The 27295-nt window shown below is 38.6% G+C and overlaps 1 protein-coding gene across 3 annotated transcripts in view; it reads right to left on the bottom strand.

Annotated features, from left to right (window-relative positions):
- WDR37 (WD repeat domain 37) overlaps positions 1-27295 on the bottom strand; it is an 80323-nt gene that overhangs the window by 38629 nt on the left and 14399 nt on the right. For all 3 annotated transcript variants that reach the window (XM_036910749.2, XM_036910759.2, XM_057498105.1), the window contains 5 exons: positions 19276-19453; positions 15204-15300; positions 11199-11294; positions 10825-10889; positions 7309-7444 (listed from right to left, as the gene is read on the bottom strand). In XM_036910749.2, the coding sequence (XP_036766644.1) occupies positions 7309-7444; positions 10825-10889; positions 11199-11294; positions 15204-15300; positions 19276-19413 (532 nt within the window). In that variant the 5' untranslated portion in view covers positions 19414-19453. The remainder of the gene's footprint in view (positions 1-7308; positions 7445-10824; positions 10890-11198; positions 11295-15203; positions 15301-19275; positions 19454-27295) is intronic.

Genomic DNA, 27295 nt, shown 5'->3' with positions numbered 1-27295 from the left:
TTTTTTTTTTGAGAGGGCATCTCTCATATTTATTGATTAAATGGTTGTTAACAACAATAAAATTCTGTATAGGGGACTCAATGCACAATCATTAACCCACCCCAAGCCTAATTCTCATCAGTCTCCGATCTTCTGAAGCATAACGAACAAGTTCTTACATGGTGAACAAATTCTTACATAGTGAATAAGTTCTTACATGGTGAACAGTACAAGGGCAGTCATCACAGAAACTTTCAGTTTTGATCACGCGTTATGAACTATAAACAATCAGGTCAAATATAAATATTTGTTTGATTTTTTATACTTGATTTATATGTGAATCCCACATTTCTCCCTTATTATTATTATTATTACTATTTTTAATAAAATGCTGAAGTGGTAGGTAGATGCAAGATAAAGGTAGAAAACATAGTTTAGTGCTGTAAGAAAGCAAATGTAGATGATCAGGTGTGTGCCTATAGACTAAATATTAATCCAAGCTAGACAAGGGCAACAAAACATCCACGGATGCAGAAGATTTCTCTCAAAACAGGGGGGGTGAGGTTCTAAGCCTCACCTCTGTTGATCCCCAATTTCTCACCTGATGGCCACCCTGCGACTGTGCCTGTCTTAGGTTGTTCCTCCCTTGAGGAATCTTACCCGTCTCTGGCTAACCAGTCACCTTCCGGTGCCATACAGGGAAATGTAAAGTTGGTAAGTGAGAGAGAAGCAATATTGTTTGAAATTTTTTCTTTGTTCTTATACTCCACAGATGAGTGAAATCATTTGGTACTTGTCTTTCTATGCCTGGCTTATTTCACTGAGCATAATACACTCTAGCTCCATCCATGTTGTTGCAAATGGTAGGATTTGTTTTCTTCTTATGGCTGAATAATATTCCATTGTGTATATGTACCACTTCTTCTTTATCCATTCATCTATTGATGGACACTTAGGTTGCTTCCATTTCTTGGCTATTATAAATAGTGCTGCAATAAACACAGGGTTGCATATGTCTTTTTCAAATTGGGCTGCTGCATTCTTAGGGTAAATTCCTAGAAGTGGAATTCCTGGCTCAAATGGTATTTATATTTTTAGTTTTTTGAGGAACCTCCATATTGCTTTCCACAATGGTTGAACTAATTTACATTCCCACCAGCAGTGTAGGAGGGTTCCCCTTCCTCCACATCCTTGCCAACATTTGTTGTTGTTTGTCCTTTGGATGGTGGCCGTCCTTACTGGTGTGAGGTGATATCTCATTGTGGTTTTAATTTGCATTTCTCTGATGACTAGTGATGTGGAGCATCTTTTCATGTGTCTGTTGGCCATTTGAATTTCTTCTTTGGAGAACTGTCTGTTCAGCTCCTCTGACCATTTTTTAATTGGATTATCTGCTTTTCATTTGATGAGGTGCATGAGCTCTTTATATACTTTGGATGTCAACCCTTTATTGGATGTGTCATTTATGAATATATTCTCCCATACTGTAGGATGCCTTTTTGCTCTATTAGTGGTGTCCTTTGCTGTACAGAAGCTTTTCAGCTTGATATATTCCCACTTGTTAATTTTTGCTGTTCTTTCCCTTGCCCAGGGAGTTATGTTCGTGAAGAAGTCACTCAAGTTTATGTCCAAGAGATTTTTGCCTATGTTTTTTCCTAAGAGTTTTATGGTTTCATGACTTACATTCAGGTCTTTGATCCATTTCGAATTTACTTCTGTGTATGGGGTTAGACAGTGATCCAGTTTCATTCTCTTACATGTAGCTGTCCAGTTTTGCCAACACCAGCTGTTGAAGAGGCTGTCGTTTCCCCACTGTATGTCCACAGCTCCTTTGCTGTATATTAATTGACCATCTATGTTTGGGTTAATGTCTGGACTCTCTATTCTGTTCCACTGGTCTGTGGCTCTATTCTTGTGCCAGTACAATTGTCTCAATTACTATAGTTTTGTAGTAGAGCTTGAAGTCAGTAAGCGAGACCCCCCCTGCTTCATTCTTCCTTCTCAGGATTGCTTTGGCTATTCGGCATCTTTTGTGGTTACAAATGAATTTTAAAACTATTTGATCCAGTTCGTTGAAGAATGCTGTTGGTATTTTGATAGGGATTGCATCAAATCTGTAGATTGCTTTAGGCAGGATGGCCATTTTGACAATATTAATTCTTCCTAGACAAGAGCATGGGATGAGTTTCCATTAGTGTCATCTTTAACCTCTCTTAAGAGTGTCTTATAGTTTTCAGGGTATGGGTCTTTCACTTCTTTGGATAGGTTTATTCCTAGGTATTTTATTTTTTTTGATGCTATTTTGAATGGAATTGTTTTCCTGATTTCTCTTTCTGCTAGTTCATCACTAGTGTATAGGAAAGTCACAGATTTCTGTGTGTTAATTTTGTATCCTGCAACTTTGCTGAATTCAGATATTAGTTCTAGTAGTTTTGGAGTGGATTCTTTAGGGTTTTTTATGTACAATATCATGTCATCTGCAAACAGTGACAGTTTAACTTCTTCTTTACCAATCCAGATTCCTTGTATTTCTTTGTTTTGCCTGATTGCTGTGGCCAGGACCTCCAGTACTACGTTGAATAACAGCGGGAAGAGTGGGCATCCTGGTCTTGTTCCCAATCTTAGAGGAAATGCTTTCAGCTTCTCGCTGTTCAGTATGATGTTGGCTGTGGGTTTATCATATATGGCCTTTATTATGTTGAGGTACTTGCCCTCTATATCCATTTTGTTGAGAGTTTTTATCATGAATGGATGTTGAATTTTGTCGAATGCTTTTTCAGCATCTATGGAGATGATCATGTGGTTTCTGTCCTTCTTTTTATTGATGTGCTGGTGGATGATGTTGGTGGATTTTTGAATGTTGTACCATCTTTGCATCCCTGAGATGAATCCCACTTGGTCATGGTGTATGATCCTCTTGATGTATTTTTGAATTTGGTTTGCTGTATTTTGTTGAGTATTTTTGCATCTATGTTCATCAGGGATATTGGTCTGTAACATTCTTTTTTCGTGGGGTCTTTGTCTGGTTTTGGTATTACAGTGATGTTGGCTTCATAGAATGAGTTTGGAAGTATTCCCACCTCTTCTATTTTTTGGAAAACTTTAAGGAGAATAGGTACTATGTCTTCTCTATATTTCTGGTAAAATACAGTGGTGAATACATCTGGCCAGGATGTTTTATTCTTGGGTAGTTTTTTGATTACCAATTTCATTTCGGTGCTGGGAATTGGTCTATTTAGATTTTCTATTTCTTCCTTGGTCAGTCTTGGAAGGTTGTATTTTTCTAGGAAGTTGTCCATTTCTTCTAGGTTTTCCAGCTTGTTAGAATATAGATTATTATAGTATTCTCTAATAATTCTTTGTATTTCTGTGGGGTCCTTTGTGATTTTTCCTTTCTCATTTCTGATTCTGTTGATGTGCACAGATTCCTTTTTTCTCTTAATAAGTCTGGCTAGGGGCTTACCTATTTTGTTCATTTTCTCAAAGAACCAGCTCCCTGTTTCATTGATTTTTTTCTACTGTTTTTTCTTCTCAATTTATGTATTTCTTTTCTGACCTTTATTATGTCCCTCCTTCTGCTGACTTTGGGTCTCATTTGGTCTTCTTTTTCCAATGTCAATAATTGTGACGTTAGACTATTCATTTGGGATTGTTCTTCCTTCTTTAAATAGGCCTGGATTGCTATATACTTTCCTCTTAGAACTGCCTTTGCTGAGTCGCACATAAGTTGGGGCATTGTGCTGTTGTTGTCATTTGTCTCCATATATTGCTTGATCTCTATTTTAATTTGGTCATTGATCCATTGACTTTTTAGCAGCATGCTGTTATGCCTCCATGTGTTTGTGAGTCTTTTTGTTTTCTTTGCACAATTTATTTCTAGTTTTATACCTTTGTGGTCCCAGAAGTTCGTTGGTAGAATTTGAATCTTTTTGAATTTACTGAGGCTTTTTGTGGCCTAGTATGTCGTCTATTCTGAAAAATGTTCCATGTGCACTGGAGAAGAATGTGTACCCTGCTGCTTTTGGGTAGAGAGTTCTGTAGATGTCAGTTAGGTCCACTTGTTCTAGTGTGTTGTTCAGTGCCTCTGTGTCTTTACTTATTTTCTGTCTGGTTGATCTGTCCTTTGGAGTGAGTGGTGTGTTGAAGTCTCCTAGAATGAATGCACTGCATTCTATTTCCTCCTTCAATTCTGTTAATATTTCTTTCACATATGTTGGTGCTCTTGTATTGGGTGCATATATATTTATAATGGTTATATCCTCTTGTTGGACGGAGCCCTTTATCATTATGTAATGTCCTTCTTTATCTCTTGTGACTTTCTTTGTTTTGAAGTCTATTTTGTCTGATACTAGTACTGTAACACCTGTTTTCTCCCTATTGTTTACATGAAACATCTTTTTCCATCCCTTGACTTTTAGTCTGTGCATATGTTTGGGTTTGAGGTGAGTCTCTTGTAAGCAGCATATGGATGGGTCTTGCTTTTTTATCCATTCTATTACTCTGTGTCTTTTGATTGGTGCATTCAGTTCATTTACATTTAGGGTGATTATTGAAAGATATGTACTTATTTCCACTGCAGGCTTTAGGTTCGTGGTTACCAAAGGTTCAAGGGTAGCTTCTTTACTATCTTACTGTCTTACTTAACTCGCTTATTGAGCTATTATAAACACAGTCTGATGATTCTTTATTTCTCTCCCTTCTTATTCCTACTCTTCCATTCTTTATATATTAGGTGTTTTATTCTGTACTCTTTAGTGTTTCCTTTGACTGCTTTTGTGGCTAGTTGATTTTTTTTTTTTTTTTGCCTTTAGTTAGTATTTGGTTGGTCTGCTTTCTTTGTTGTGATTTTATTTTCTCTGGTGACATCTATTTATTCTTAGGAGTGCTTCCATCTAGAGCAGTCCCTCTAAAATACCCTGTAGAGGTGGTTTGTGGGAGGCAAATTCCTTCAACTTTTGCTTGTCTGGGAATTGTTTCATCTCTCCTTCATATTTAGATGATAATCCTGCCTGATATAGTATTCTTGGTTCAAGGCCCTTCTGTTTCATTGCATTAAATATATCATGCCATTCTCTTCTGGCCTGTAAGGTTTCTCTTGAGAAGTTTGATGATAGCCTGCTGGGTTTTCCTTTGTAGGTGACCTTTTTAATCTGGCTGCCTTTAATACTCTGTCCTTGTCTTTGATCTTTGCCATTTTAATTACTACATGTCTTAGTGTTGTCCTCCTTGGGTCCCTTGTGTTGGGAGATCTGTGGGCTTCCATGGTCTAAGAGACCATTTCCTCTCCCAGTTTGGGGAAGTTTTCAGCAATTATTTCTTCAAAGACACATTCTATCCCTTTTTCTCTCCTCATCTTCTTCTGGTACCCCTATAATGCAAGTATTGTTGCGTCTGGATTGGTCACACTTAATATCTTCCATTCCTGGAGATCCTTTTATCTCTCTCTGCGTCAGCTTCTCTGCATTCCTGTTCTTTCATATCTATTCCATTAATGGCCTCTTGCACCTCATCCAGTCTGCTCTTAAGTCCTTCCAGAGATTGTTTTATTTCTGTATTCTGTCTCCTAACTTTATCCTTTAGCTCTTAGGAAATCAGATGTATTTCTCTGCAGGTCCATCAGTATGGTAATGACCTTTATTTTGAATTCTTTTTCAGGAAGCTTCGTTATATCTGTCTCCCCAGGCTCTCTCTCGGGGGTTGTCTGAGTAATTCTGGACTGGACCAAATTCTTCTGCCTTTTCATGGCGATAGAGGTAGTCGTAGGCAGGTGGTGCATGTGTCAGTTGGGAGAACAAAGTCCCTTCCTGCTTGCTGGTCGCCCTGCCCCTCTCCACTGCCTGTGTCAGTTCCCCGCACACCGGGAGCAGCCCTCCAGGTAACCAAGAGCCCTGCAGGGGGTGTCAGGCACACCGGGTGTGCTCTCCTGTGAGAACGGCGGCCCTTCGCGCCCTGTCCCAGCTTCCTCCTGCCTGGCCCGGGCAACCATGCACTGGTCGCGGCTCCTGGGTCTGGCCCAGGTGGCTGCACGCTAGGAGGAGACTCTGATCAGCTGCTGTGGGCGCGGCCTCTCTCAGGCTGCTCCGGAACTGTGGCAGGGCCGCGCCAGAGGGTGAATGAACGTCAGGCTGTTTATCACCTTGAAGGGCTTCAGAGCTGAGTTGCCTCCCAGAGCTGGGGCGCCCGAAGCTCCTCAGATTTCCCAGCCTGCTGGGCTGAGTGTGCCAGAACGATTCCACCCAGCTGTGAGGCCCCTTTCCCTTTAAGACTTTCAAAAAGCACTCGCTTTTCTTTTGTCCCAGGGGAGCCGACTGTGGGGACCCACTCACAGATTTTACTTTTCTGTTTCCCTAATATCCAGCACACCATGCAATGTGTGTCTGCACTCCTGATGCCAATTACTAATGCTGGTTATTTAGCAGTCCTGTGCTTCCACTCCCTCCCCGCTCCAACTCCTTTCCTTCCGCCAGTGGGCTGGTGTTGGGGGAGCACTCGGGTCCCGCTGGGTCGCGGCTTGTATCTTACCCCCTTCGTGAGATGCTGAGTTCTCGCAGATACAGATGTAGCCTGGCTGTTGTACTGTATCCTCTTGTCTCTCTTTTAGGTGTAGTTGTACTTCTTGTATTTTCAAAAATATATATGGTTTTAGGAGGAGATTTCCGCTGCCCTACTCAGCCGCCATCTTGACTCCTCACATCCAAATATAGTTTTAAATGATAGAAAGACCTTTCTTCGTCATTCTAACATTTAAGATTTTCTATTTCCATTTTAAAAGACAGAATGTAGTGCACAACTTCTCATGAGCTCGGAAAGTCATTTTCAACAGGTGAGCACCATTTTTAATTTTACCAATTTTCACCTGAAGGGTTGTTAGGATATGCACCTTAGGTAGCTTTCAAAAGTTATCTTTTCTTTAATGAGAAAAAAAAAAAAAGGGTCTCCAAAGGCTACCCCATGAGCCCCACTTCTGCCTAATCCTGGGACAGCAAGCCCCCTTCAGAGCCCATACTACCCTTCCCTTCGCCCTCCTCATGAGCAGGAAAAACATGAAATTTATTTTCATGGCAGATGCACATCTGACTACAATGAACAAGAAAGCCAATCAAAAACATACCTACCCTGTTTAAGATACTCTTAAACATGCCATGCAGTGATTTGTTGACCCAGAAGCCACCACAGAGACCCAGATGAGATGCCACATCCACGGTCACAAGCACCCCACAAGGCCATCAGAATGAGCACCGCAAGGCAAGTTGCTGCGCTGGTACGCCTGCTTCCCACACCAGCAGGCCAGTCATGCCTGACAAATGGAGAGACTGGCCTTGGACTCACCAGCAGACGCAGTCCCCAGCACCACGGGCTGTGTCCTTGCCACACTGACATCCCAAATGCCATCCCTGTGGCCAATGTACTCCTTCACAAGCTGGCATACGGCCCTCGATGTGGTGGTCTTAAAGCTGGAGACAATCTAGTAAAATCATGACGGGAAGGAGTATTACAATTTACTGAATGTTTTTAAGTTAAAAAAGGTAAAACAGTGAAAAATGAGTTTAAACACATAAATCACTGAACAGAATATTTAAAACATTAAAAGAAACAGAACATAAGTACAAACAGTGAAACTCATCCAGTTGGGTTAACAAAGCAGGAATGAAACCTTTGTGAAGGCCTCAGAAAAGCCCCTCACCATCCCTACATTGATGTAAGTGTGCCCTACAATGGAGGAAGGACATATTTATACGCTAGAAGTCCCTCTTCCACAAATCCAAATCAAAAGACAAAATTTCCAAATTCTTTAAAAAAAAAACAAGAAATGGGGCTAGCATGACATAAAAAAATCAAGAAGGTATGCCAAACCCTTAACACTAATTATCTGTATTATTTGGGGACTTGCTTTTTCTATTTTTTGGTAATTTACACCAGCCACATATAATCAGGAGAAAACAGCCCACAGTGAGGAGGAACAAAAAGCCAACACTGTATCAGATGACATCTGTCCCACCCTGTGTGAATGCAGAAGTGGCACCGGCGCTGTGCCAGAGAAGACACAGAGCAGAGTGGCAGGGTCCCCTCCGGCAGCACAGTCTCCCGGGAAAGACCAGAGAAGCACACGAAAAGTGCACATTCTGGGAGGCACCATCGTCTTGTATAATACGCACAACAAATATTTCTTTCTCTTACAAGGAAAAGTAGGAAGTACTGGAGGAAGACTTACTAATTTGACACAAAGAACTCTTCAGAGTTTGGTTTTTAAATCTAATTATTCTCAGAAGAATTACTATTCAGCTTTTAAATAAGTTGAAATAATGGAGATTAATCAGAATATCAAAATCACAAAGTCAAGTGGAGAAAAAAAATGGGTGGCATTACACAGCTGTTTTAAACACTGATTTACTTAGCAAAGCCCTGGAAATTTATGTTTTTATTCTTAGTATAAACACGTTAAAACATAATCTACTGTTATATCAATCCCAGCATGAGCATTCAAACTGAACGTTAACACAGTGAACAACTAAAGCAAGATGCTTTGGCACTGACACAAGCAGGCTCTGCCAACCTGCTGCAAGCCCCATCAACCTGCTGCAAGCCCTACAAAAGGACTCTCTCCAACTCAAACCCAAGCTTCTCCTCGTCCTGAAAGTTCATATGCTACCCAAACCTAGCAAAACTGTCCCCAACAACATGGAGAAGTGCTTTTGCTGGCATAAGGCACAATGCAGACAGGAAGTAAGTTAACATTTAGGTTAAAGAACATGGAAAGCCTTCCCCATAAATGGTAGTAAATTTCATTTTACAAGTCTCTTGCCAAGTCTAACACAGACATTATCATCATGAGAAATGAACTGCTGGAGTCACATTCCCCACCAGCCCCTCCCACAGTAAGAGAAGAGTCAGTGTCACCAAACTCAATGTCAACCACGTTGTTTCAGATGGGACTGTAGAAGGGCGGTGTAAATACTGTAGCAAATCATTTCATGTGTTGCTTCCAAATGCCCATTACCTACTAACTCTCTTTGTTTTTAAAAATGCTAAGCTTAGTCACAACCATAAAGAGGCCCAACAATGAATGAATTGCTCAGAGGGCATGTTCATGACAGAAAAGCAGAAAAGCGAAGCCCCAAGTGGGTCTCACACCTGTCATCCTAATTTCCCCACCTTAACTGAGACACAACCCAAAGGGCTTCAGTAAAATCAGAAAAGGCTTTTTCACAATGAAAGACACTTATCTTAATAAAAAATATGTGTGAACGTTCTCACAGGTTCCTCTAAAGTCTACTGGCTGGACTACGGCTCTCTGCTCACAGGCACTGGAGCTGCTCCACCAGCCCCCAAGAACGGAAGGCCTCTTCCGGGATGCTTCCTGCACTATGGTGCCCCATTGTCTCACCCAGCACACTGCCTGCCTGTCCTGCTGGGTCAGGAGGGAGCAATGCTGCGTTCACGATTAGCCTTCTACCAAGAATATAGCTGCGGCACAGACCAGGATGCATTCTGCTATTAGGTTATGTCTTCAGTTTTCAGATAATGTCTTACATTCTCATTTTTACTCTCTAAGATGGGTACACACAGTATACAGAATGCTATGAGGATTAGTAATATGTTCCTTATAAATTCAGATGAATTTCTAGTACCAAAAAAATGACTGAGGGCTTTAAATACCTCCAACACACATTTTTGTAAGCAAAGTATTACTGTATTTATCTTTAACCTTTGCCCAAATCTCACCTTTCCCTACTCATGATAAGAGACAACTTTACATAACCCTTTCATCCTGTACTTCAGAAATGTTCAGAAAGCTTTGGAATTCAAAGACCACGCACTGTATACATAACATAAACTGTACCCACTGGAATAAACAATATAATTCAAGATAATATAACAAGAAGTTAAATGAGGAAGAACATAACCTTTTTTATGAAATGTTGAAGTTTAATGTTAATTTATTAAAAACTTCAAAACTAGTAGTGTAGTTAGATAATACCTAACCAAAAAAATCAGCTATTAACCACATAACATTCAAGAGTTACCAAAAGAAACAAGAAAATGTTTCAAGTAAGAACAAAGCACTGAGACTGAATCTGCTCTACTAATTGTGGTTAACCTCACTGGATGTCACGCTAAGTAACTTTATGCTCAAGGGAACAGACTGGGAAGAGAAACCTAACAATAGTTATACCACTGCAGCCAACTCACCACAAATTTCAACTTTTCCCTCAGGTTTAGCAAAAGGAATGTATAATCATTAAGGTTACCAAATTTATCCATCTTTTGTATGTTCAAAATATTCCAAAGCAGAGATGCATGCAGAAAATAACCTCAAAAGATTAATTCATAGTAGTACTCCCTCACAGATAAATTAATTCCCAAATAAGTAAATCCTTGCCCCTTCAAGGTGGTCAGAATACCACAAAGGTCCCTATCTGGCTTGGACACAGATCATCATTTCTTGTTCATGCTTACAAAATTAGAAGAGGGTAAAATTAATTGTTAACTACAGTTAAGAACATAATTCTCATTGCTTTATACCATTAGCTTTCTCCAAATTTAGTGTCTCTGTATCAAGCCAAATAACAATACAAAATGTATTTTCCCTTTAAAAAGACAATGTCCATACTAATGAAGAATGTATTAATCTCAATTAGGGATCGGGGCAGGTTAGTATGTAGGTATCTATACATTGTGGCCATTTCACACTATCTAGGATACTGCTTTTAAAAATTAAATTCTCCTGAACACTGGAAGTTTATCTATGGCTACCACCATTTCTAACTGAAAACCTTAGAACTTAAGCAGACATCTGCACTCCTTAAACCACAAGAGCAGCCCAAGAACCAGCACCTGGCATACCTTGCTGGTGGAGGCCTTGTACGTGGTCTTCAGTTTCTGAGAAAGCTGGCTGGTACTGTGGCTGGCTGCAGAGATAGAGAATCAGTGATCAATACAATCACAACCAAAAGGCCACAGAATTCCAGAGCTGGGACAGGGTGCAGGGAGAAACTTCAATCTTCCATTTCACACAGACAGTGAAACTCCAGGGCTCTTAAGTCCACAATGACATGGAGATAACAGCAGAGCTGGAACAAGAACCCAAGCTTCCTGGCATTTGGGAATCATGCACTTCAAGTACTGCTGGTGCAGGAAGCAGATGAACCTGTGCCTTCCTTAAACTGAAAACCTCCCCCCACGTAACCTGCGGAACCCTTTTGAACACTCTCCCATACCTTTTGTCTTGAGCTGGCCCTTACTCAGTTCTGCCCCATCAATGGCTTGTCCTTCAGCAGCCAAACGTTCATTGAGGGTCTCAATTTCCCTACGCACTGGGAATAAAAACATTTTTTTCAAAAAGGTAAAATACATACTTCTTATGATTAAATAAACTCACCACTTCCAAAACTTGAGCACATAAAAATGTTACATATTATCAGATATAAACCCACACACATATGGCCGATTAATATATGATAAAGGAGCCATGGATATACAATGGGGAAATGGCAGCCTATTCAACAACTGGTGTTGGCAAAACTGAACAGCTACATGTCAGAGAATGAAACTGTATTACTGTCTAACTCCATATACAAAAGTAAACTCGAAATGGATCAAAGACCTGAATGTAAGTGATGAAACCATAGAACTCTTCGAAGAAAACATAGGCAAAAATCTCTTGAATATAAACACGAGCAACTTTTTCGTGGACACATCTTCTCAGGAAAGGGAAACAAAAGCAAAAATGAACGAGTGGGACTACATCAAAATAAAAAGCTTGTGTACAGCAAAGGATGCCATCAGTAGAACAAGAAGGCATCCTACAGTATACAAGAATATATTTATAGGTGACATATTTGATAAGGGGTTAACATCCAAAATTAATATAAGGAGCTCACACGCCTCAACACCCAAAAAGCAAATAACCCGATTAAAAAATGGGTGGAGGATCTGAATACACACTTCTCCAAAGAAAATTCAGATGGCCAACAGGCACAGGAAAAGATGCTCCACATTGTTAATTATCAGGGAAATGCAAATTAAAAACACAATGAGATATCACCTCACACCAGTTACGATGGCCAACATCCAAAAGACTAGGAACAACAAATGCTGGTGAGGATACAGAGAAAGGGGAACCCTCCTACACTGCTGGTGGGAACGTAAATTAGTTCAACCATTCTGGAAAGCAATATGGAGGTTCCTCAAAAAACTAAAAATAGAAATACCATTTGGCCCAGGAATTCCACTCCTAGGAATTTACCCAAAGAAAACAAAACCACAGATTCAAAAAGACATATGCACCCCAATGTTTATCGCAGCACTATTTACAATAGCCAAGGTATGGAAGCAACCTAAGTGTCCATCAGTAGATGAATGGATACAGATGTAGTACATATACACAATGGAATATTATTCAACCATAAGAAAAAACAAATCCTACCATTTGCAGTAACATAAAAGGAGCTAGAGGATATTATGCTCAGTGAAATAAGCCAGGCGGAGAAAGACAAGTACCAAATGATTTCCCTAATTTCTGAAGTATAACAACGAAGCAAAACTGAAGGAACAAAACAGCAGCAGATTCAAAAACTCCAAGAAGGGACTAAGGGTTACCAAAGGTAAAGGGGTAGGGAGGGCAGGTAAGGAGGGAGGAAGAAGGGGATTAAGGAGTATTATGATTAGCACACATAATGTAGGGGGGACACAGGGAAGGCAATATAGCACAGAGAAGACAAACAGTGACTCCATAGCATCTTGGTACACTAATGGACAGTGACTGAAATGGCTTATGTGGCGGGGGGACTTGATAATATGGGTGAATGCAGTAACCACAATGTTGCTCATGTGAAACCTTCATAAGAATGCATGTCAATGACACCTTAATAGAAAAAAAAAATGTTATACATTAGTATTGTCTAAACAAGGACATGAATAATATCCTAATAAAGAAGATCAAGTTTAAAGAGTTCTCAAAAAATTCAAGACACTCTTCCAAAAAATAAAACCTCTAAGGCTCTTACTACACTGGGAAGATATTATGCTATCAAGGTTCTCAAGCAGGGCTTGTGGATTTCAAAATAGTTCATTTCTTTTTTACTTTATTCTGTATTTTTGAAAACACACTTATACTATCTGGAATTCAATGAAATATTTATAGTCTAGTTGAGAATAATGAAATTGGGGAGAAACATACAATTACAAAACCTAACTACTGCTGCATGGCACCAGAGTGCCAAGTGAGGACTGTATATAACAAAGATTAAAAATTTAAGGGAAGTCATGAACAATGAATAGGAAATAGAGAATAACCAGGAAAGAAGAAAAGAAAAAAGAGGAAGGATATCAGTTAGTTATGAAGAAAAGAATCAGCAAAGACACCATGGAGAAAGAAGGCCAACATGGTTGGCACTTTTCTCTCCCTTGGGTCGTAAGCAGGGCTGAGAGACCAAAGCTGTCCAACAAGGAGAGAGACCCAGCCGGGGGAAGAAACTCATGCAAAGATATGATCTGTGGCAGCTGGATCCTTGCCTAGCCAAACATACCCAGCTCCAAGGTTGTGCCCAGCATCACCACACTGCCTCCCAAGACTGTACAAGATCTGTACAGGCTGCAACGGGTTAAGAGGCAGGGTGAGCACAGAGTGAGACCAGGTCGGAATGCTGAGGGCTCTGGAAACACCCAATCTGAGCAATTCTGTCTGTGACAAAAGCGGGAAGCCATGAAAACCATTCGGCACTCAACAGCAGAAACTCACAGTACCTCTAGCATTAGTCATTTGCAGTCCTATCCATAAATCATAAGGCCTAAGATCAATAATACTTGGATCATTACAATTCTGACACCTTAAAAAACTTAAAATCACATGTACTACATGGCACCTAGTTTTTATTTTGTAAAAAGTTTGAATAACTTCTTCCTCTGTCAATTTACAGGATGGACTTAAAAGGAGATTCCAATATTAAAGCATTAAATTTTCTAATAGCTAAGTTTAAGTGACACAGGATTGCACTCTTCACTACTGACCTAACCACACTACCTAGTTCGAGTGAAAATATTGTAATCATGCAAATGTTGTTTATTAGTATTCTATTTTTGAATATCACCTTATAAAGCAACTTTGGAATCAACTTATAAAGCACTGAAAGACCTGATTAAGGCTACACCTGCATGGTATAAATTTTATAAACACAAATCCTATAAAAATAACAAATTGGAAAATAATGGAGCAATGGGAGGAGTTCATTTACTAAGGTTACTAAGTGAAGCATGAGCGCACGTGGCCTAAAGCTGACAAGTTACAAGTAAAAGTAGATGAAGTTTATAAAAATAATTGCAAGAACTAAAAGCAAAGAATGCAGAAAATGCTTTCCATTCAGAATGGGAAAGGCCGACACAGAGATACGGCAGATAGCTTTCCAGTTAATACTGCCTGATTCCTTAAGCAAATTAAGGTATTGCTCCTAAAGCAAAATTTAAAAAGAAAAACGAAAGCCAAACTAATAAAAACTATTTTGATTTACCTTTAACTAATAAGTGAAACAGATAATACATACATTTTAGGTAGTTCTCAAAATTTGGTATAGCTTAAAGAAAAAAATGGATCAACATATTCTCAATTCAGAGTATACAATGTAGTAAAAGCTATAAGATGCATTTATTTTTCATAAAATCATAGTTTGGATCAGCAGGTGTGGTGGCAGAATACTGATGTCCCAAAGATAACCTATGCCTCTATGACTTGAACATGTGGCACAGGGACTCCAGGTGTGGATGTGGAGATCACCCTGCATGACCCCAACAGCCCATCCTTCCCAGGTATTTTTAGGAGAGGGTCAGAAACACACCAGGACTACAGTTGCCACTGACGGCTTTGAAGATGGAGGAAGGAAGAAGGGTTTTGAGCCAAGGAACACACTAAGCTCGAGACATCAAGAAGGCCAGCAAGAAGGTGAAGACCTCTGTCCTCACCCTGCAAGAACTGGTATCTGCCACAATCCAAACAGGCAGGAGACAGCTCTGACAACATCTTGATATTAGTCCGGTGAGAGCCATAAGGGACTTCTGACGGCAGAGCTATCAGGTAATAAATGTGTGTTATTCTAAACCACTGTGTTTGTGGCTAAAGCAGAATAGAATATGGATATAGTGGTGAATATCCACCTGCAAATCTGACTCTCAAAAGATTTCCATGGATAAGTGAAAAGCTATAAGAGTTTATAAAGACAGAAAATACTCACATTCTAAATTTTCAATATAAAGGTTTTCAAATTCTCTTTCTATTTGACCGAACAGTTCCAGAAGTGTACTGCGAACGGAGGAAGGCAGTTTAGAATCCTGCAGAAAAGGAAGATTTAAAATGAATGAGTGAATAAGAAACTCTGATATGAAGTAACAATATACTTTTTATAAAGTGATTTATCATTTATCTTAAACTGTTATTTTATATGTCTAAATACTTTATTTCTTATATATAAAGTGCTTTAATAACTTAATATCATATTTACTAAAATCAAATTGCATAAATGGCTACCCAGGATAATATGGGATTCAAAAACAAGCATTTCTTCAAAACGACCTAAGTTTTCCTTTTATAAGGGAGGAAACAGGCCTACCTTACTCAAAAATTCCAATTTGTAGAGAAGACAGGCAATTCCCATAGATGAAATTATATTATAAACAGCCTTTAAGTTCTATCATATGGTACAAGTTAATTTTAATAAGCTATATATTAATAGAAGATGTGCCTTTATAATAGTGTTCTCATGTCCACTGTGTTTCAAGCAAAACTGGGTATTTCCTATAACTCTACTTAATACCTAAAAAGATCATTGTAGAGAGGGAAAAATGAGAAATTTCACCCGCAAAAGCATACATGCTGAAGTAAAATATTAACACATGAGTTCCCAGGTGCACCATGCTCTTCAAGCCTACATGCCTCTGCACATGCTCTGCACACCTGCAGTCCCCTTTTCTAAAGCTCACAGAGTCAATGCAGAGAAGCAACATCTCAGCTAAATTTTTAGATATAGTCAACCTAGTGAGTGGTGTCCTAGGCACCAGCTCTGTTCACAGTACTTACTTCCGGACACAGTCTGCGCTCTAATCTTCTGAGGGCTGGGCCTATATAACATTTTGTGTGTGCCCTGCTCCCAGCATTTAAAACTATTTTCAAACAAAATTCTCATTTATAAAATAAGTCTTCAATATTTAACTGTCATCAGTGTAATTTTCTAAGTGACTTTTCAAATTTATATGCAGCATAAACTTTTTGATGTTTAATGAGTCACAAATTTTTTTAAAAGATATACAACTTATTAAATTCTCAGATTCTCTTAGGAAGACAGAAACTTTAGGTAAAATGATCTCTAATGATATAAGCATTTCAACAATATGTTTTGAAATAATCACAGAATGCTCAAGTAAATTTCAAACTACTTAAAAATATGTGAAGCCACTTGTTTAAAAACAATCTGGTAGAATGAGTAATACAGCCTCCCTCAACATCCCTCTAAAATACCAATGAAAAAGAATGAAAACTTAAAATAACAATGAAAAGTGTGAGCCATCCCAATCAACATGTAACACACTGTCCACCCGCCTGTAGACGTTGCCATACTCTTCCCACTCCTCCTCCGGCAAGGCCTCCTTTCACAAGACGTGGTGAGAAGACGGTTGGACTCCTACAAAGCCAAATGTCCTCTTAAATGAATCAATTTCTACTCCCCTACATACATGATGTTTTAAGACCCTATCATTCAATGTCCAAGTGTTCTGTTTCCTTGAGCAGCAAATGCATCCTTATGTACTGCATGGTCAGGGTAACTTCACCTGATAAATTAAAGACAGTCAGGAGCTGAGAACCTCCCATTGAGGGCAGATGGGCCAGGCCAGATAACTACAGCTGCAGACCCTGAGCTTTTGATATCACTTCAGAAACTCATTGCAGAAAACCTACTATGATTCAGGAAAGCTTTCAAACGAATTTGCATTTTATCACAGCCATGTGTACATGGATGAAGGAAGCATCCTCCCAGGCTACAATCAGTGCTTCATGCCTGCAGATTTGTCAGTCCTCTGCAACCACAGACGTCTCATCCTGCACTAAGCACTGCTTCCTAAAATACTCAGATTCATGAATCTAATACATAAAATTACCATAAGAGCTTGATCACACAGATGTTCACATTCTTTGACACTGCTCCCCAACAATTGGAAGAGGATTTACTGTAACCTTGTCTAGGAAGTGATGACCTCCTGTTCAACTCAAATTCCTCGGAATTGGCCATCTGTTTGCATTCATCTCTGGTCCACCCATACCTACCATGCCAACTGCTTACAACAAACACCATCACAGCTTAACCAAGGAAAGCACCCTACACCAGTCACTCCAGGAAAATGTGCTCATCAAAGAAGCACCATAGAGAATGCTGGAGACACCAACAGGATGGCCCAGAAGCTTCAGCAGCTAGGCAGCTCAGCTTACAGAACTTCACAAAGGGCGACCCTGAATGCAAGGACCTGTTTGTTCTACATCACAATAGAAAACAGGCACTCAGAAGGCCAAGAGAGAAACACATTTACCTCATAGGGAAGTTATCACTAGAAGATGCTAGCAAACCAGATTGTGTTAGAAATATAAGCAAATCTAATTTTAAAAATGTATCTTAAAATGTTACTCGCACTGTCCAAAGCAGTAGCCATAGCAACATTTGACTATTTAAATTTAAATGTAAGTTAAGTATTGGTGATGGGGGTAGTCTAGTAAACATAATGTTCCTCATGTAATTGTAGATAAATGATACCAAAAAAAAAATGTAAGTTAATTAAAATTTTTTAAATTCCTCAGTCACATTAGCCATATGTATCTTATGGCACTCATATCTGATGGTAAAGATCTAGAACATTCCACCATCACCAAAGTTCCCCTGCACAGCTCTAGTTGAAATGTTCATTTTCCTAAGTGTTGTGGGCTAGCCTGTGTCCCCCAAACTGAAGCACTGAAGTCCTACCCCCAGAACCTCAGATTGTATTTGTAGATGGGGTCTTCAAAAAGGAGATACCATGAGGTCATGGGGTGGTCCCTGATACCATTTGACTGGGATTCTTCAAGAGGAGGAAATCAGGACACAGACACATACAGACATACACAGGGACAACCAAGTGAGGACTCAAGAGGAGATGGCATCACAGGAGGGAGGCTCAGAAGGAACCAGCCTGCCCACACCTGGATCTCCCAACCTTCTGCCTCCAGGACTATGGGAGAACTAATTTTTGATGTTTAAAAGCTTCCCATCAGTAGTATTTTGTTTCAGCTATCAAAATTCACTAATGCACTAAGAATACCAAAGCCATTTTGAAGGCTCCTTAATGGTTTTGTTCCCAATATTAAGTTAAAATGTAATCATTTCTTTTAGAAAGCAGAATCAGGTACTTCTTTGCTTATTTATCCACTTAGGAGAAAATAATAGGATTCTGAGTATTCACTACATGGCAGCAACCAGCTAAGTTCTGACTGCATGCTGCTGCCCTCCTAAAACTTACAGCCTAGAGACCAAAGAGATCAAGTCTTGAGCATAGTTCTAACAAGATCCAACATTCAAATGAGCCAATTTCTCAGATTTAAGCCTTATTTTCCTACAATATATGGCCAATGAATTAGTTCTAATTGTGAAGGAATGGTTATAAATTTATATGAAAGATATACATATACTTATGTAAACACAGATCTCTCTTATTTTACTGTAACATATACTTTATTTACACTTTGCAATATTTTTTAAATCTAAGTTTCATCATCATAAAGGAATTAGAAAAAGTATAAGCAAAATAAGCCTTTATCAATAAAATATTAGTTCATTTAATCAAAGGAAATAGCAAATGATCAGAAAGACATGTAATACAGTAAACAGCAGATGACACTCTCACTACAGCAGACACAGGGTAAAGCCAAAAAAGTTAATGAACGATCTGGTTCCAAAAACTCACCAAAGAACAGAAAAGATCATTATAACTATACCAATTCTTCTTTTCTTGGGACTATCAGAAACAGAAAACCGAAAACTACACTGCCAAATCACCTGTACAGAAAATAAAAACACCCACTTTTTTATTATTAAGTATTGCAAAAACATTAATCTAGTCTGTGTAAGCTTGTATTTGACAGTAGTTGTAAACGGTTACAATGGGTGAGGGTGGGGATTGTTTTGTGTTTTTGGTAACCCATACTTTTCCTCTGTATATATATATTTGGAGACCTGTATATATTTGGCTCTTTCTGGAACATTACAAACAGCATCAGCACTAACTTACTTGTCCTTCTAACATCTCTCTTGGCAGGCCCGTCCTCTCCTGCTCTGAGCTGTTGGTTCTTCTTATAGAAAGGCTATGAGATTTGCGTTTCTGTTTTGCTTGGCGAGCAGTTGAACAACTCCCGCTTTCTGTGGGCATTACTTCTAGAAGGTGATGTCCTGGTCACTCCAACAATAACCTGAAAAAAAGCAAGAGAAACAAGTACTTTACTTCTGATACGCCAAACTGAAATGAAGGTAAAATAGTGGACAATTATTACTTTTAATTCCAAACTTTATATTTGTAAGCAAACAGTTAACATTTACTGTGTAATTTAGAATGTTACAAATTAACATGCTTTAAGGTAGAGACCTCAGCCTTTGCTAAAGAGGTAATTTTTTTCTTCAAATCTCATTATTTTGAAAATAAAATAGCAAAGGGCTTAAAATAAAGAACAGCTCTGCCTTAAACAACTTTCCCTAGGCTCAGTCTACTCCTCAGAGGGCCCCGACTCAAACTGCATGTTCTAGACTATAGATTCTAGAGCAATGCTGTCAAGAGAAATACAATTCAAGCTACACATGTAACTGTAATTTTTCCGCTAGCCACATGAAATGAAGTAAAAACAGCTGAAATTACTTTTAATGATTTAACCCAAATATGTCATAAATTATATCATTTTAGTCAACATAATAAACACTAATTTCACAGCTGTGTGCTTCCTCTGCAACCTTCAATGTGTATTTCATATTCACAGCATGTCTCAATGGGAACTAGTCACATTTCAAGTGCTCATAAAACCTTGAAATCATCCAAATATCTACATAACATAAACATTTCGTATATCCATTCTGGACATCACCTAATCATTTCCTGCTATTATCGTTTCCTCCTCCCAATATAATCGTACCACTGCTAGCTACTTATATAATTTTTTTCATTAAGATATCATTGATATACATTCTTACGAAGGTTTCACATGAGCCATATTGTGGTCACTATATGCACCCATATTATCAAGCCCCCAACCCCACCACACAACAGTCACTGTCCATCAGAGTAGCAAGATGCCACCGAGTCACAACTTGTCTTCTCTGTGCTACACTGGTTTCCCCGGGACCCCCATGGGTGCCAATCACAATGCCCTTCACCCACCCTCCCCCACCCCTTCCCTTTGGTAACCCTTAGTCCCCTCTTGGAGTAAGTGTTCTGCTGTTTTGTTCCTTCAGTTTTGCTTTGTTCTTATACTCCAAGAATGAGGGAAATCATTTGGTACTTGTCTTTCTCCGAATGGCTTATTTCACTGAGCGTAATACCCTCTAGCTCCATCTATGTTATTGCAAATAGTAGGATTTGGTTTTTTTCTTATGGCTTAATAATATTCCATTGTGTATATGTACCATATCTGTATCAATTCATCTACTGATGGACACTTAGGTTGCTTCTATATCTTGACTACTGTAAATAGTGCTGCAGTAAACATTGGGGTGCATATGTCTTTCTGAGTCTGGAATTTGTTTTATTCGGATAAATTTCTAGGAGTGGAATTCCTGGGTCAACTGGTATTTCTACTTTTAGTTTTTTGAGGAATTTCCATATTGCTTTCCACAATGATTGAATTGATTAACATTCCCACCAACAGTGTAGAAGAGTTCACCTTTCTCTGCATCCTTAGCTGCACTGGTTGTTCCTCGTCCTCAATGTTGGCCATTGTAATTGGTGTGAGGTGATATCTCATTGTGGTTTTAATTTGCATTTCCCAGATAATTAACTATGTGGAGCATCTTTCCCTGTGCCTATTGGCCATCTGAATTTTCATTGGAGAACTGTGTATTCAGATCCTCCACCCATTTTTTAATAGGGTTATTTGCTTTTTGGGTGTTGAGGAGTGTAAGCTCTTCATATTAATTTTGGATGTTAACCCCTTAACAAATATGTCATTTATGAGTACATTCTCCCATACTGTAGGATGACTTCTTCTTCTACTGATGGCATCCTTTGCTGTATAGCTTTTTAGTTTGATGTAGTCCCACTTACTCATTTTTGCTTTTATTTCCCTTGCCCAAGATGTGTTCAGAAAAAATCTGCTCATGTTTATATTCAAGAGATTTTTGCCTATGTTTTCTCCTAAGAGTTTTATGGTTTCATCACTTACATTCAGGTCTTTGATCATTTTGAGTTTACTTTTGTGTACGGGGTTAGACAATAATACAGTTTCATTGTCTTACATGTAGCTGTTCAGTTTTGCCAACACCAGTTGCTGAAGAGGCTGCCATTTCCCCATTGTATATTCATGTCTCCTTTATCGTATATTAATTGACCATATATGCTTGGGCTTATACTTGGGCTCTCTATTCTGTTCCACTATGCTAGTACCAAGCTGTCTAGATTACTGTGGCTTTATAGTAGAAGTTGAACTAGGGGAGAAATCCCCCCAGCTTTACTCTTTCTTCTCAGGATTGCTTTGGCTATTCAGGGTCTTTTGTGGTTCCATATTATCTTAGAACTATTTGTTCTAGTTCACTGAAGAATGCTCTTGCTATTTTGTGAGGGATTGCACTGAATCTGTAAATTGCTTTGGGTCAGAATGGCCATTTTGACACCACTAATTCTTCCTATCCATGAGCACGGGATGTATTTCCATTTATTGGTGTCATCTTCAATTTCCCTCGAGTGTCTTGTAGTTTTCAGGGTATAGTTATTTCACCTCCTTGGTTAGGTTTATTTCTAGATATTTTATTCTCTATGATGCAATTGTAAATAGAATTGTTTTCCCAATTTCTCCTTCTTCTAGTTCCTCATTAGTACATAAGAATGCAATAGATTTCTGTGTATTAATTTTGTGTCCTGAAACTTTGATGAATTCAGTATTAGTTCTAGTAGTTTTGGAGTGGATTCTTTAGGGTTTTCTATCTAGAATATCATGTCATCGGCAAGCAATGACAGTTTAACTTCTTCCTTACCAATATGGATGCCTTTTATTTCTTTGTGTTGTCTGATTGCCGTGGCTAGGACCTCCAGAACTATGTTGAATAAAAGTGGGGGGAGTGGACATCCTTGTCTTGTTCCCAGTCATATAAGGAAAAGCTCTGTTTTTCGCTGTTAAATATGATGTTGGCAGTGGGCTTGTTGTATTCGGCCTTTATTATGTTGAATACTTGCCCTCTATACCATTTTCCTTAGAGTTTTATCATGAATGGATGTTGAATTTTGTCAAATGCTTTTTCAGCATCTATGGAGATGATCATGTGATTTTTGTCCTTTTTGTTGATGTGGTGTTTGACATTGATGGATTTTTTAATACTGTACCATCCTTGCATCCCTGGAATAAATCCCATTGATCATGATGGATGATCTTATTGATGTATTTTTTAATTTGGTTTGCTAATATTTTGTGGAGTATTTTCACATTTTTGCTCATCAGGGCTATTGGTCTATAATTTTCTTTTTGTGGTGTCTTTCACGTTACAGTGATGCTGGCCCCATAGAATGATTTTGGAAATATTCCCTCCTCTTCCACTTTTTGGAAAACTTTTAAGGAGGATGGGTATTAGGTCTTCACTAAATGTTTAACAGAATTCAGCGGTGAAGCCATCTTGTCCAGGAATTTTGTTCTTAGATAGTTTTTTTATTACGAATTCAATATCATTGCTGGTAATTGGTCTATTCAGATTTTCTTTTTCTTCCTGGGTCAGCCTTGGAAGGTTGTATTTTTCTAGAAAGTTGTCCATTTCTTCTAGGTTATCCAGTTTGTTAGCATATAGATTTTCATAGTATTCTCTAATAAATTTTTTGTATCTTTGTGCTGTCCATAATCATTTTTCCTTTCTCATTTCTGATTCTGTTTATATGTGTAGATTCTCTTTTTCTCTTAACAAACCTGGCTAGGGATTTATCTATTTTGTTTATTTTCTCAAAGAACCAGCTATTGGTTTCATTAATATTTTCTATTGTTTTATTCTTCTCAATTTTATTCAGTTCTTCTCTGATCTTTATTATGTCCCTCCTCCTGCTTACTTTGGCCTCATTTATTCTTCTTTTTCCAGTTTCAGTAATTGTGACTTTATTTATTTTTTTTTTAGTTAGTGTTTAATTTTTTTTTTTGGTATCATTAACCTACAGTTACATGAAGGACATTATGTTCACTAGGCTTCCCCCTTCACCAAGTCCCCCCCACATACCCCTTCACAGTCACTGTCCATCAACGTAGTAAGATGCTGTAAAATCACGCCTTGTCTCCTCTGTGTTGCACAGCCCTCCCCGTGCCCCCCCACACTATACATGCTAATCGTAATGCCGCCTTTCTTTTTCCTGCCCTTATCCCTCCCTTCAAACCCATCCTCCCCAGTCCCTTTCCCTTTGGTAACTATTAGTCCATTCTTGGGTTCTGTGATTCTGCTGCTGTTTTGTTCCTTCAGTTTTCCTTTGTTCTTATACTCCACATACGAGTGAAATCATTTGGTACTTGTCTTTCTCCACCTGGCTTATTTCACTGAGCATAATACCCTCTAGGTCCATCCATGTTGTTGTAAATGGTAAGATCTGTTTTTCTCTTATAGCTGAGTAATATTCCATTGTGTATACGTACCACCTCTTCTTTATCCATTCATCTACTGAAGAACATTTAGGTTGCTTCCGTATCTTGGCTATTGTAAATAGTACAGCGATAAACATAGGGGTGCATCTGTCTTTTTCAAACTTGAGTGCTGCATTCATAGGGTAAATTCCTAGAAGTGGATTTCCTGGGTCAAATGGTATTTCTCTTTTGAGCATTTTGAGGAAACTCCATAGTGCTTTCCACAATGGTTGAACTAATTTACATTCCCACCAGCAGTGTAGGAGAGTTCCCCTTTCCCCACAACCTCGCCAACATTTGTTGTTGTTTGTCTTTTGGATGGTAGACATCCTTACTGGTGTGAGGTGATATCTCATTGTGGTTTTAATTTGCATTTCACTGATGACAAGCGATGTGGAGCATCTTTTCATGTGTCTGTTGGCCATTTGAATTTCTTCTTTGGAGAACTGTCTGTTCAGCTCCTCTGACCATTTTTTAATTGGATTATTTGCTTTTTGTTTGTTGAGGTGTGTGAGCTCTTTATATATTTTGGATGTCAACCCTTTATCGGATATGTCATTTATGAATTTATTATCCCATACTGTAGAATATCTTTTTGTTCTATTCATGGTGTCCTTTGCTGTACAGAAGCTTTTCAGCTTGATATAGTCCCACTTGTTCAATTTTGCTTTTGTTTCCCTTGCCCAGGGAGATATGTTCATGAAGAAGTTGCTCATGTTTATGTCCAAGAGATTTTTGCCTTTTTTTTTTTCTAAGAGTTTTATGGTTTCATGACTTACATTCAGGTCTTTGATCCATTTTGAATTTACTTTTGTGTATGGGGTTAGACAGTGATCCAGTTTCATTCTCTTACATGTAGCTGTCCAGTTTTGCCAGCACCATCTGTTGAACAGACTGTCATTTCCCCATTGTATGTCCATGGCCCCTTTATCGAATATTGGTTGACCATATATGTTTGAGTTAATGTTTGGAGTCTCTATTCTGTTCCATTGGTCTGTGGCTCTGTTCTTGTGCCAGTACCAAATTGCTTGATTACTGTGGCTTTGTAGTAGAGCTTGAACTTGGGGAGTGAGATCCCCCCCACTTTATTCTTCCTTCTCAGGATTGCTTTAGCTATTCAGGGTCATTGGTGTTTCCATATGAATTTTTGAACTATTTGATCCAGTTCATTGAAGAATGCTGTTGGTAATTTGATAGGGATTGCATTGAATCTGTATATTGTTATGGGCAGGATGGATATTTTGACCATATTAATTCTTCCTAGCCAGGAGAATGGGATGAGTTTCCATTTGTTAGTGAGCTCTTTAATTTCTCTTAAGAGTGTCTTACAGTTTTCAGGGTATAGGTCTTTCACTTCCTTGGTAAGGTTTATTCCTAGGTATTTCATTCTTTTTGATGCTATTGTGAATGGAATTGTCTTCCTGATTTCTCTATTATTTCATTGCTAGTGTACAGGAAAGCCACAGATTTCTGTGTGTTAATTTTGTATCCTGCAACTTTGCTGTATTCTGATATCATTTCTAGTAGTTTTGGAGAGGAGTCTTTAGGGTTTTTTATGTACAATATCATGTCTTCTGCAAACAATGACGGTCTAACTTCTTCTTTACCGATCCGGATTCCATGTAATTCTTTGTTTTGTCTAATTGCCGTGGCTAGGACCTCCAGTACTATGTTGAATAACTGGGGAGAGTGGGCATCCCTGTATTGTTCCCTATTGCAGAGGAAAAGCTTTCAGCTTCTCACTGTTCAGTATGATGTTGGCTGTGGGTTTATCATATATGGTCTTTACTATGTTGAGGTTCTTGCCCTCTATACCCATTTTCTTGAGAGTTTTTATCATGAATGGATGTTGAACTTTGTCGAATGCTTTTTTGGCATCTATGGAGATGATCACGTGGTTTTTGTCTATCTTTTTGTTGATGTTGTGGATGATGTTGATGTTGTACCGACCTTGCATCCCTGGGATTAATCCCACTTGGTCATGGTGTATGATCCTTCTGATGTATTTTTGAATTCAGTTTGCTAACATTTTGTTGAGTATTTTTGCATCTATGTTCATCAGGGATATCAGTCTGTAGTTTTCCTTTTTGGTGGGGTCTTTGCCTGGTTTTGGTATTAGGGTGATGTTGGCTTCATAGAAAGAGTTTGGGAGTATTCCCTCCTCTTACTATTTTTTGGAAAACTTTAAGGAGAATGGGTATTATATCTTCTCTGTATGTCTGATAAAACTCCAAGGTAAATCCATCTGGCCCAGGGGTTTTGTTCATGGGTAGTTTTTTGATCACCACTTCAATTTCATTGCTGGTAATTGCTCTGTTTAGATTTTCTGTTTCTTTCTAGGTCAGTCTTGGAAGGTTTTATTTTTCTAGGAAATTGTCCATTTCTTCTAGGTTTTCCAGCTTGTTAGCATATAGGTTTTCATAGTACTCTCTAATAATTCTTTGTATTTCTCTGAGGTCCGTTGTGATTTTTCCTTTCTCGTTTCTGGTTCTGTTGATGTATGTTGACTCTCTTTTTCTCCTAATAAGTCTGGCTAGAGGGTTCTCTATTTTGTTTATTTTCTCCAAGAACCAGCTCTCGGTTTCATTGATTTTTTCTATTGTTTTATTCTTCTCAATTTTATTTATTTCTTCTCTGATCTTTATTATGTCCCTCCTTCTGCTGACCTTAGGCCTCATTTGTTCTTCTTTTTCCAATTTCGATAATTGTGACATTAGACCATTCATTTGGGATTGTTCTTCCTTCTTTAAATATGCCTGGATTGCTATGTACTTTCCTCTTAAGACTGCTTTCGCTGTGTCTCATAGAAGTTGGGGCTTTATGTTGTTGTTGTCATTTGTTTCCATATAATGCTCGATCTCCATTTTAATTTGTTCATTGATCCATTGATTATTTAGGAGCATACTGCTAAGCCTCCATGTGTTTGTGAGCCTTTTTGCTTTCTTTGTACAATTTATTTCTAGTTTTATACTTTTGTGGTCTGAAAAGTTGGTTGGTAGGTTTTCAATCTTTTTTAATTTACTGAGGCTCTTTTTGTGGCCTAGTATGTGGTCTATTCTGGAGAATGTTCCATGTGCACTTAAGAATGTGTATCCTGTTGCTTTTGGATGTAGAGTTCTATAGATGTCTATTAGGTTCATCTGTTCTACTGTGTTGTTCAGTGCCTCTGTGTCCTTACTTATTTTCTGTCTGGTGGATCTGTCCTTTGGAGTGAGTGGTGTGTTGAAGTCTCCCAAAATGAATGCATTGAATTCTATATCCTCCTTTAATTCTGTTAATATTTCTTTCACATATGTTGGTGCTCCTGTATTGAGTGCTTATATATTTATAATGGTTATATCCTCTTGTTGGACTGACCCCTTTATCATTATGTAATGTCCTTCTTTATCTCTTGTGACTTTCTTTGTTTTGAAGTCTATTTTGTCTGATACTAGTATTGCCACACCTGCTTTTTTCTCCCTGTTG

The sequence above is a fragment of the Manis pentadactyla genome, chromosome 3 (assembly GCF_030020395.1).
Source record: "Manis pentadactyla isolate mManPen7 chromosome 3, mManPen7.hap1, whole genome shotgun sequence".
Taxonomy (NCBI): Eukaryota; Metazoa; Chordata; class Mammalia; order Pholidota; family Manidae; genus Manis; species Manis pentadactyla.
This window is presented reverse-complemented; position numbering and strand designations above follow the sequence as displayed.